Raw genomic sequence first — 12,718 nt, forward strand, 5'->3', positions numbered from 1 at the left:
AGGAGCGCTGGCTGGCGGGCGGGCGGGCGAGGCTTTCCCGGGGCACTGCCCATAATACCGGGCCGCAGGCCACTGTTAAGGGGGTCCTGTTGGAAGTGAAAGCATTATAACTTTCTATTAGAAAGTTCCCCACCCCCTTGCTCATAACTAGGGATCCTAGTTTTCTTTGATTCAAAAGAAATCCCCCACTTTTTGGGTAAAAAAAAAAGTAACCCCAAATGCACATTTTTCCGCGATTTAAAATTACATACCACTAATAATGTGTGTATCTGTGTATATATGTATGTATAGTGGGGTTTCATTTTGATCATGGGAAATGTGGGTTTGGGGCTACTTGTTTAAACCTGAAAATCAGGGATTTTTTTTTATCCGAGAAAACCAGGATCCCTGCTTCATAACCTCACTGGCCTTTAATCGCCTGGCCTGCAGTTTTCCATTTCAATGACCTGCCTCGGGGGTTTGGCTGTTTTGCCAAGGTCCACCCCAGCGTGATGTGCGCAACAGGCACGTGCTCAGCACAGACCCGGCTCCCCAAAGCGCCCGTCGTCCTCGCTCAGCGCCCTGACCAGGCTGCCGTGCCGTTCCCGCCGGGCACCTGGCCATTCGCCCGCCCCTCGCAGCTCCTAAGCGTGATGAGCCTTGGCTCCCGCCTTCCCCGCGCTGGCAGTGTAGGCTCCAGCCCAAAGCTTGTCGAGCTGATGTTGGGCTTCCCTGGTAACTGCTGCTGCAGATCAGAGCGGAGCTGCTGGGCCCTGGATCTGCAAACTGGGAGCCTATTTTTCCTGGGGTCTCCGTGTGCCTGTTGTGCTAGGCCGTGCGGAGAGGAAGCTGCCCGAGTTGAATGGAGTCGGAGCGCGGGGAGAGAAAGGACTGGACGATTTTGAACCATGGAGGTTCCTGAAGGGGGTGACAAGCAGCTTGAATGCGACGCAATGAAGGGAGCTGATGGGCAGATTCAGAAAGGCAGAACAATGGTGATGGTGCTACTTAAAGACCATCCCAAGGTTTTGTTTGTTTGGGCCTAAGGGCTGTTGAGTAATGCTCTAGTATTAATAACGACTATCAAATTATATCTGTAATACTAATTGTTATGTTTGCTGATTGCTTGTACTGCTGTACTGTTTTAAAGAGCAGCCCAACAGTTAGCCGGATCCTGCTGGCCCTTCAAGCAGAGGACTCGCTTGAGTTTTCTTGGTGGCCATTTCACGCACGCCGCGCTGGCAGGATTAGGCATCTCCGTCTAGGTCCCAGCTCCCCATTACAGTGCTGGGCCTCTGCAGGCTGGCTTGTGGAAGCATAAGGATGGGTCCTGCTCTCCTGGAAGCAGGTTCGAATACAGCTAAAGTCAACGGAGTTACATTGACGTAATTCAGGGCTGAATTTGGCTCCAGTTTTCAGGGTACTCATCCTTCAGCTACCTTAAATGTTGCGGTGAGTTCTGTAGAGAACCAGTTGATAACTCCATGCTGGCAATTTTCTTCCAGTTCAACACCTCTAGTTAGTCTGGGCCAAAAGAAATAGCACAGTTAGCAAGCAGGTGCGTAGTCTGCATGACAGGTTTTCTAGTACTGTAGTTCCTGAAGCAGTGATTATAGTCATACCAGTAGTTCCTAAACCAGGGTGCTGTAGCACTCTGGGGTGCCTTGACTTCTTTCAAGAGTGCCGTGGGGTGCCATCATAGCACTGTTAGGTTTACACCCACGATTCACAGGAGAAACCCAGAGACTTCAAATAGAAATCCCTGTTTCTGGACTTTCAGAGTTCTTTGCAACAGGAAAAAACATGCTCTATTTATTTTCCGTAGGCGAAAAAAAGGGTGAAAACTAAGAACTGGCACTTTCCACGTGGTGCCTTGAGTCTATCCAGAGATGCTGCAAGTTGAAACAGGTTGAGAACCACTGGTCCTAAAGCCTTGCCTCTCCTCTTAGTTCTATAATGAGCTTTAAAAAATAAAGGGACAAAATAAACCCTCCCTTCTGTACCAAAATCTGTCTAATTCTTTATGGCAAGAATTGTTTTGGTTGCCACCCATTTACACAATTTATCTTGAAAGGTGCTGAACTTCCTCAAGTCCCTGTAAAGGGAATAGGTCTTGTGTACTCAGGAACTTCTAAGGAACCAATCTCTGATATATATATATCTATATTCTCTATATATCTGGAGATTATAGATATAGCCATAATATAGATATAGATCTATCTATCTATATCTATATATATCTATATATTGCTGTGGTACTGGTTCCGGTTGCCTCTAGCATTTCAGGATCAAGCATATGTGGCTGATAGCGATTAATGGTGGAACAGAATGATCCATGGTGCAGTGTATTAAAACAACACGTCACCTAGGGAGAGATTTGAACTAGAGGATGAATGAAGTTTAATGAGTTATTCCCCACTGGGAGTGCATGAACTGAACTGAAGGAATGGGGTATTTCTGTGGTGCATTGCCATTTTTACTTCATGCTAGACTGAGTTTGATATTGGTAGTGTTAAGAAAAGGGGGAGTGGAGTGCTTTACAGATCTCTGTGGCAAGATTCCTATCTGGGCTTCAGATCAGCCAGGGGATTAAGCATGCCTAACTTTAAGTACACAAGTAGTCCTGTTGACCTCCAGTGAAATCACATGCTTCAAAAGGTAGGTGTATGGTTAAATCTCTGGATAAATCAGGGCCCCACCCTTTGGTAATTAGAGGTAGGCAGACAAATAGGTCTTGCATTCTGATTATTTTTGCACACTGAGATTTAAAGATGTTCTGGGTCAGAGCAGGGAATATCATGATGGATCTGGAGGTTTTGGTGTTTTTGCCCAAACATTCACAATAGCAGGCGCATATTTCCAGTCTTTGGACTAGTAACATACAAATTGCCAAATAGAGAAGGGGAGGAGATACATACCTGACAGGCCCTTGTTATATTTAGTCTGTTTGTTCATATCTGCAGACATTTTCTTTAGTAAAACCTCCTTTTAGGGAAAACTATGGCCTGCCTTTCACAGCTCATGCCATGGCAAGAACCAGTACAGTCCTGCTGTAGGAGGCAGTAAAAATTTGGGAGCATGGGGCAGGAGTCTACCCCCTATAGGGGACACACTTGGGCATGATGGATCCACGTACTAGCCCCGTCTCCCCCTACACCGTGATCTGGTTAGCTGGACTGTGCACTGGAGTAAGGATTTGGACAGCTGCTTAAGGAGAATCACGGCCTGTCCAGCAGGGCTTCATTGTTAATAGGATCCTGTTGGCTGTGAAAGCATCAGCCGGTTCGGATTAGAACAGGAATGGATCTTGGTAGCTTGCGGCTGCTCTTCCGGAGTCTGTCAAACAATCTCTTGCCATCCCAAATGAGTAACGCGCGGGATGGAGGATTGCTGACGGCAGCGAACTGGTGTTCCTGAAAGGCAGACTTCTGGAAGAAGCGGTGACGGGAAACCAAACAATTACATTCAGCTGCTTAGTGAAAGTGCTGAGTCAAGACTCTGGCAGTCACGTGAAGCATTTTCATTATGGAAGGAAAAAAAAAAAAAAGCAGAAGTTTCTTCTTTTAACTTAAAGGGCAGGTAGATCAGGTTGCAAAAGAGGCAGAACAAGCAAAACTTCCAGCTAAGGAACTTTGCAACATGATGTTCCCAAACAGCTGAGGAAACCTTTTGTCAGCTGATGAGAGGGGAAGAAGGGTGGGGTGAAGAAGGGAGTATTTCATCACCGGGAGCTAAATCAGTGCAACTTGATTTAATTACTTGCTAGACTCTTCCAGCAGCAACAGCAGCACGTTATCAGGTTTTCCTGTGGCACTAGCCTCCCTGCATTTATAAGCCATTGTGCTTTTTGCCACCAGTTTCCAAAGAAGCCTTGTCTGGAGAGAGCGTGTTGTAATGTGGCTAGTACTCAGCCAGTCGGGGTTAAAGGGTTCCAGGCTGAGACTTCTGTGCCATGTGCAAATGACACCAAACTATTTACAGAGGCCGTCAGTAGTGAAAGCTTACAAGTTTTGCAAGAGCAACTGACAGCTTAGTAGAGTTTGGGAACTATGAAATGCAAGGGTGAAAGCGGCATTTTAATTAATTACTTATTGATGTTTATAGCGTTCTGCTGTGGAAGCTCCAGTTCTGGAGCTGAGTGTGTATCGATCCTGGAGAACAAGTTGTTCCCTGAAGCCTCTGCGTTTGTACGTCAGCCACCTTCTGCTTCCGAGTTGGAAGAACAATCAGGGTTGTCCATATACTTTTTGGACCGAAACAAAGTCAAACCTCCGAGCTCTGTGGAGATTCCTGGCAACATACAATAATCCAGTCTATGTACCTATGTCCTCTGTGGCATTCAGTATCTAGGCATCATATAACAAGAGATTTTCTCTTTACTGTTTCAACATAGGGAAAGTATTTCCCCTTGGCCGCTGGTCAATTAAATAAGTTGCCCAACATCACAAAGTGTGAGAGTGAGCGAGGAATTCAGCTTATTTCTTCTGGATCCCACTGCCTTCATTTCTCTCGTCCATTGCTCAGCCATCTGTCTTGTCTTGCAGGACTCCATACCTGTGTAACTTGGGCTTGTGTAAATAGTACCCATTTTTGAACAGGCAAGTGAAATAAAGGTAGTCTCATTATCCTCAATCAAAGAATTATAGAAAATGAGGGTAGGAAGGGACCTCAGGAGGTCACATCTAGCCCAACCATTCCATTGCATTCATTTATTGAGGTTCCTACTTGGAGACAGCTCAAAGAGTCCTCTCCGAACAAAAACAGCACAGAGAGCATTTAATTAAATCAAATCGGTGCCTATCTGCTGCATTGTCTTTACGCATTCTCATACCATCCATGATAAGTAATGCTTCCATGCTGGGCACATGTAGCATACAGCTTGTTATAGGTACAGGTAAACAGCTCTGCTTGATTGCCTGGTGGTTTTTCTTGGCAGATCTGTATGTCAGAAAAAGCTGCTTGTTGACCTTGATCGTTGCTTGCTGCTGTTTCCATTCTGGAGCCATTCGTGATTACTTCACTCATCCCAAAGGGCTTTTATGTTCTGCACAGTACTAATGACACCAGTATGGTAGCGTGCTTCATTGCATGCACGCCTTCTAGAAGGCAGATTTCTTTCAGATGAAGTTCTGAAGTTGAGAGAAAGCAACATGAAGCCAGAATGCAAGACTTCAACTCTAAGTCATCTTAGAGAGCGCACACAGCAGTGCAGAATTGCAGCTCCCACTCAGGGCGGCTGACTTCTCACACTTCCGTAACCTCAGGTCTCAAAGAATGGATGTTTGTTTTTTGACTGTCACAGTCACTGAAATTACTCCTGCTTTTACTCTCTGCCCTTTGCTTGAAATGATTGTTTTTGTCCCTTTTTAGCCACTGATCTGTCTCTTTTTTTTTTTTTTTTTTTTTATAAGCCCAAAGCAGAATAGCACTTGGTCCTCTTTATGCTGTTAGTGATGCTCCTTTGTTAAGATAAGATAAAATTGTTCCTGCGCTAGTATGGCATTTTGGCTAGCAAAGCTAGATCAGAAACCTACTTAACTTGATTGTGTTTACTGACAGGAAGAAGCAACATCTCTGTTACTGCACTGAATAATACCGACAGTAAATTTGACCTGGTTTAAGAATCCAGAGTTTTCCTAAAACAGAGTTTCTTTTTAAACTCTTCACCCGGTACTAGGTAGCACTGAAATAACGTTTAGTCTTGTCCAGTGGAGTCCAGTGCTGTAAGGAGAAGGGAATAATAGAAAACCTACTTTTCGCAAACATTTAACAGACATGAAGTCCTTTCTGTAGTACTTGCTACTGTGGTATCACGTTATCATGGTATAAAACATCCTCTTGCAGGTCTGCTGCAATAAAAACAAATCAGGAGCTTGGCTTGTAGCTAGGCTCTGTTCAAGACTGCTTCAAGTGTGACCTTTACACTAAACTCCCACATAGGCTCAGTGGAGAACTTTGCTCTGTGAAATGCTTTTCACATAGTAGTGGAACGGAGATCTCCTCTCTTTAAATTGAAAAGCCATAATTATATTGTTGCAGCCCTCTGTACACTTTGATACTACAGAAGTTGGAGAGGCCATTTTTGTGGCTAGGAACCAAGAACAGGGGAACAGCCTGGAAAAGAAGTCAGGGAAGTGTTCGGTAAAATGATTTCTGCTCCCTCTCACCCCAGTGGCCCAGACCTTTAATGTCCTATGTAGTATAGCAAAGTCTTGCTGAGTGGCAAGCCCCAAAGGCCATCTGCAGGCAGGAGAAATCCCATCCTCCTGCCTGCAGATGAGCAGCCCCTGCTTCTCTCCCCAGGCTGATGCTAGTTCTGCCTTTTACCAAACACCTCGCTGCACCATCCAGTTCCTCTCCCACTAACCCCACAGCAGAAATTTAATTTCAGTTTTTAAACGCAATATAGTCCTATGTCTCCAAACTTGTTTTTTAAAAAAAAAATCCAATTCTAATCTGCACTAGAGTTTGTGCCGAGTTTGGTCTGTTATTAACTTATTAAACCTCTGTTAGCAGGGCAAGGTATTACGTATACTGAGTTATGCGATAATAATTGACATTGCCTTATGGCATAAGCCCCAAAGTTCTCCTGCCATCTGCAACATGTTAAAAATATTCAGAATCTCTCCAGGAAGATTTTAAGAAAGGAGTTTGTCTTCAAACATATCCAACTTCTTCCTTTTTGAGGAATGCAATTTTAAAATTCAAAATGTTAATACACAAGAAGTTCTCTTCCTTGTGCTGTAATCTGGCAACATTAAAAGATATATTTTAAAATAGTAAGACTAGGGCAAACACAGGACACAGATTGGAAAGCACCGTACATAAAGAGCTTCTTTTCCCTTTAAAGAACTCAGCAGTTTGATCAGTCAAGCTCAGCCTTCCAGTAGTACACACTATGCCTCATTGAAGAATTAGCATTTACTTTGCTTCAAGCCAGATGCTTCCAGCCTTCCATTAAATACTGAAAACAAATTGCCCACCGCCTTTTGTTAGAACAATTAAAAAAAAAAACCAAACCAAACCAAACCCAACCCCATTCTAACTCTTGGAAGTAGTCCCACTGCCTTCAATGGGACTGCTTTGGGGAAGGAAGGCCTTTCAGAAATGTCTGCGCAGACACAAAAAAGTCCTACATTTGTACATGTTACCTTCAAGTAGCAGCTAGTATAACAGATGCTAAAATGTCTCAATCTCACGCTATTGTACAAAGAGAAGAGATTTTCTAAGAGGTAATAGGTCTGGACAAATATAATTGAAGCGTGTATTTAAGAATGAGTCACTCTGGAAAGCATGGTGACAGAACAAAAAACTATTTACTACTGAATCTAAGAATGGACAAGTAGTAGGAAAATGACTTTTTTTGCCATCAAAATGTAACCCAGACACTGAGGAGGAAAAAATGGATGCTAGCAGACCCAGCATACAAAAAGTTGGATAAACAAAGAGATTCCACACAAACAATTTATCAACACAAAACTGTTTAATATTTATTAAATGACACAAAATACCTAGGTAACAGACTCACTCTTTGAAAGGACATGTATTTACATTATTTACCAACTTAAGAAAGACTCTCTGTACCCATTTCAGACTTGTTATGAAACATTAAAAAGGTTTCGCTTTTTGCATTAAAGGACGCAATGCTGACACGCCCTGTTTGCAAGTCTGCATAACTATAATTTCTGATGCAGTGAAAACTATAATTTGATGCAATTTTATATTCTAGTAGCCGAGTGAAGAGGCTTCTTAAAAGTAACAGGGTTAGTTTTTTTTCCCCACTCCAGACATACTTCTGAAGAACTGTTATACAAAAATTATATTACATTTTTGAATGCTGCTGTACTCTTACAATTTTAGTGTAACTTTTCAAAGAAAATACTCTTCCTATTATATGAAATCACTAAAAAAACAAAGTGGCATTTGAACAATTTTTTAGATGCACAAATAAAACATTGTTTAAAAGAAAGCATTAGGGCAAACTGATATGTTTAGGAAAATGAAAGATACTGTGACTGAGAAATGAGCAAAGACCAAAATATAAACCACAGCTAAAGCAACTTAAAAATTTGCTAGGTTTCTTTCACCTTTGTTATTAACTATATTTACTTTGGCACCTTTGTGTGAACTATAGAACAAAACAATGTTTACAACACTTCCGCAATTACAGCATTTAAACAAAATGGTCACTTTCCTTTAAACCAGCCAAGACAAAAAATAGTCCATTTATGGGTATAAAGATTAAAAAACCTAAAATATATATTTCTAAGAATAAACTGCAATTTCTTATTAACAAGGCTGCTATAAACTGCATGCAAGAGTGAAGATTTAAAAATGTATGGGCAAACAGACACCTTGTGTTATAGCCAAATAAGTTGTGGTCCAAGCCAACTGAAAAAAAAGTTATACATATATGTGTGTGTGTGTATATATATATATATGGCTCAATAGGCAGGCACATGATCCCAGCAAGAAGTTGCAGAGTTTAACAGCTGGATACTCATCTTGGCTGCCGCTCTGTCATTAACCAGGAAAGACAGACCTTGGCAGAAATTAACAAGTTGTTTCTTCATCCCACAAGTCTTTTCTAAACAAGGGCTTGGTTTTCCCTGCTCTTCTCAAGCATCTGGTCTGTTCAGTGTCCTCGCAGGCCCTTCATTGGGTAGCTTTAATAGCAGGATTGTCAATGAAACAAAAACATTGCCTCCATTTCAACATCAGAACTTTGTATCTATCTAAATGACAACTAAAAGACACAAGGTTTTCTATATAATAATGTCTGAATTCAATTCATTGAAATAAATAGGATGTTAAAACCAAAAACAAAAAGACACTTTGCAAACTTCCTGGTCAGCTGAATTTCAACATCTAATGGGGGGATTGTATCAGAATCTGTCGTTTTTGTACCTATACGCAATTCAGTTCCAACCAAGATCACAACAGTTTGGAGCTGGAACAGTCAGGTATTTTGATTTCCATCTCCTCTTCTCAAAATAAAAAATGTAATTAGTTTCCAAAAATACTTCTTTGAGCAAATTTCACTGAAAACAAACACACACAAACAATGCAAAGCCATCACACAGATGGGGAAGAGAGACATGATACAGAACCAAAGTAGAAAGAACAGTTTAAAAAAGGAACATAGAAAAAGCATTATTTCGTTTCCTCGCTCTCTCTCCCCCCAGTGGTTTCCTATATCCAAGTGAAAGCTTGCCTCTCTAGGCAGAAGCAGCCTTCCAGCATCCTAAACACACCTCCCTATTGCAAATGGTGGGCTTTGTGAAGACAAGGGTGGCCCTAACAGTGGAGTAGTCAAATGCCTGAACTTATGGACAAGAGACTGGTTCCTGATGCAGTTCATATGGAAAACTATACATTTTACTGAAAATGTCAATGTTGAGGGAGAGAGCTGGAATAAGCAGTGCTTTTTTTCTTGGGGGGAGTGGGGGGGAAGCTGCTTTGTTTGTCAAGGGAACATTTCATGTAAAGCCAGCTAGAGGGGAAACAAACATGGAGGTAATTCAGGCCCAAGAAAGACCATCTTTAGGAAGGGGATGTTCCAGATATGACATATACATATACATACGCACGCAGAGTGCAGAGTCGGGATGAAACAACAGAACACAAAACATTAAGCAAGTGCTATTCAGGACACACACTTAAAAAGAAAGTAGTCGTTGCTCCCAAGCGAGTGCGATGCTGCATTTTTTTCCCAACAAACTTTATCGTGCCTTCTAGAACTATGTGGCATTCCCCAGGGCTACACAGGCTTGCAAGATCATTTTGCCCTGCAGCATGACAGAACTGGGTCTGAAGCTTGGCTGGGTGAGGCAGGGAGAAGCTGCTCTATGCCTATAAAAACTAAGAGGTTCTCTGTCCAACCCTTCTGACATTTCCCCCCTCCAACATCAATATAATTCCTGGCACACATTACTGATGAGGTTTGTTGTTGTAAACGCTCTGCATTCAAGCAACGTATTTTCTCACACTTCAAGAAGAATGCTCTTGTCATCTAAGAAAACAGGTCATAGATGCCTTGAAGCAGCATTTCACCATCTTTCTCTATGAGAGGTAGGCTTCTGGGTTCAAGGAGGCCTGCTGTTGTCTAGGACCGAGTTCTTAAAGCCTTAGCTTGGCTTATAACAACAAAGGGTGGGTCTAGATCCGTTGCCGTGTCTAAGCCTTGGGCTTAATTTAAGCCACATAGAATATTGCAAAGAAAAATGAGTGTTAAAATCCATCTGTTTTTGTTAATACAGCAATTTCACAAAAAACCTATGGTTATTCCTCCCTGACTTTAAAAATCTTTTTCTGCCGAGCACTCCTTCATAGAATGCCTTATCCACAACCAGTAAAACACTTTTTCTCTGTTGTAGCTGTTTTATGCTAAAGTTTCAAAAGGTAAACACTGAATTTTGAGGGAAAGCCACATAAATACAAATCTAAACCTGCCGATTAACTTTTTGCTGCAACAGCTGTTTAAGGAATGATTAAACACTCACACACACACACTCCAAGCCTTACAATAAATTTTATATTGGTATAATTTCTTTTATATTTCCTCCCAATTTTAACAGATAAGGTTTTTGAATAGAAAAGTCAGTAAAGCATGACTTAATGCCCTCCCTCCCCCCTGGGGAAAAAACCCAATACAAGTAATGACCAAACCAACGGTGGTGCTGCCAACTGAAATACACCCAGCAGTCTGTACAGAAAATTGAAAAGTTGCATGCAGTTTAAGCATTGTAAAGGCTATTTTCTTGTGTTAATTAAACCTTCTGCTTCATAGTTTAAATGTGTAAAGGAACATTTGCCTTATACCAAGGGACTCCTCTTCAGACCCAGAGACAAATGGAATCACGAAGACCAAGTACTTTCTTACAGCTTTCTGCACATCTTACTACATAACATGCAAAGAGTTCAACAGCATTCTTCTTAAAATGTAAATAAGTACTCTTTAAATGGGCATGTTAACCACTGAGAAAGTCCACTCTACTATACTTTTCCATTACACTGCTTTCATTCCGTCATCGGTAGTATAAAAAGTCAATTAATGGGGTCAACAGGCTAGTTTATCCACTGGCAATTGAGTATGACACCAAGTGTGCAGAAAAACAAAAGGCCAACATATGTTTATGCAATATAGTTGTACTGGTTTGGGTTCTCTTTGTCTCTTTCCATGTAGTCCCTGTCAATTAAGGATTCTATTCTCTTCTTAAGGTCAGCAGGCTGTAAAACACAAATGTCAGTATTACTGTTTTTTGAAGCTGTTCCAACCAACTCTCTGCATATTTCCACTTATTTTAAACTGCAATGTAGCAACACTTTTCAAATGAACAGCCAAATTCTGTTTCAGTTACTGAAATACCATTGAAAATGCTCCAAGTATAGGAAGTCAGATCCAGAATTTATTTCACTAGGGAAGATGGCTACAGACTTCAAGTGCCACCTTCGGAAAGGCCAGTCTTTTATAGCAGGAGAGGCGGATAAACTTGTAATCTGGCAAATTGAGTGCCCACATAAAAACTTGAATTCAGACACACACAAACATATTATATAGCTGCATCTTTTAAATCAGATTACCATGAGAACTGCATAAGTGAATCATGTCAAGGTGTTTTGTTTAAATTTAAAGTCTACCTTCATGTGACTAACTTGTATGAAAGTGTAAGTGTGTGCACATGCATGCACAAGACAAGGTAGAGTGAAGGCATTTCATTTAACCATTATATCTGTGTATGCCTTGCTGTATGCAGCTTGTGTAATACCTACAAGCTGGTGCAGAGAATTATAATTTGCATTTTCAAGAAATGCCAAAGGATAAGGTGTCACTACATTTTATACTGCATATTCTGCAGTTCCTGCATTAGAGAATACTGGAAATGCAGAGGTGGTTGAAGCACAAAACAAAAAGTATCATCTCTTTAGTTGTAGTAGAAGCTCCAATTCAATATGGAACATCTCTCAGTATGCATACATTAAGTGTGCATCTCCTAGTTCTTATTTGTGACAGGTGCCTTTAAATGTGTTTGTAAAAAGTTGAAATTTTCCCCAAGTCATAGCCAGGATTATGTGTCTAAAAAAATCTGGATTATACAGTTTGCTTTTTTATGAGAAGCATCAGCCAAGAAAACTGGAAAGCAGGCCCAGTTACGCAGTTCAACGCAAGCTTTTCATAAGTGTTTGTGATTAGATGAAACAAAACAAAACAAAACCCAAGTCTTCAAAGAGAAAGCTGTTTATGCTCATAACCAACATGACCAAGAAGTTTGTCCAGCTCTAAAAATCTTCATTAACCTAATGCATTATCTTATAGCTTGACTAAAAGCCTCATTTGGTCCGTTTATCTCCATGAACAAGTGACTGCAACTGGTATATCAAAAAATTTCTAGAAATGAATGTTCTGCCTTTTAAATTAGGGTGCTGCAATAGATGTAAAAGTCAGTTTTGGATAGCTGTCGAATACCAATGAGGGGATAGGGACCTTTTCTTGCCTAACAAAAAGGAGCCTATAATTTACCTTTACGGGGAATTTAAGCTGGTTGTACACCTCTGACACAAGCAAGTTGTGACTGAGAGTCTTGCGCATCTTCATGATTCGTACAATTGCAGCATCGATCTGGTACTGCCGGTCCTGAAATACTCTCTCTGTAGTGCTTGCCTGTTCCTCTACCTGGATGATTGGTTTAAAAAACAAAACAAAACAACAACACACTGTAAAAAGAGCATGCTACGCCAG

General features: G+C 41.3%; 1 protein-coding gene across 1 annotated transcript in view; it reads right to left on the reverse strand.

Annotated features, from left to right (window-relative positions):
- Window positions 1–7,430: 7,430 nt before the first annotated feature.
- The window catches only part of CUL4B (cullin 4B), a 29,864-nt gene continuing 24,576 nt past the window's right edge, over window positions 7,431–12,718 (reverse strand). Inside the window, exons 19-20 of the mRNA XM_006028497.3 lie at window positions 12,500–12,652; window positions 7,431–11,208 (exon numbers count right to left, since the gene is read on the reverse strand). Of these exons, the coding sequence (XP_006028559.1) occupies window positions 11,113–11,208; window positions 12,500–12,652 (249 nt within the window). The 3' untranslated portion in view covers window positions 7,431–11,112. The remainder of the gene's footprint in view (window positions 11,209–12,499; window positions 12,653–12,718) is intronic.

Source organism: Alligator sinensis, unplaced genomic scaffold (assembly GCF_000455745.1).
Source record: "Alligator sinensis unplaced genomic scaffold, ASM45574v1 scaffold157_1, whole genome shotgun sequence".
Lineage (NCBI taxonomy): Eukaryota > Metazoa > Chordata > Crocodylia > Alligatoridae > Alligator > Alligator sinensis.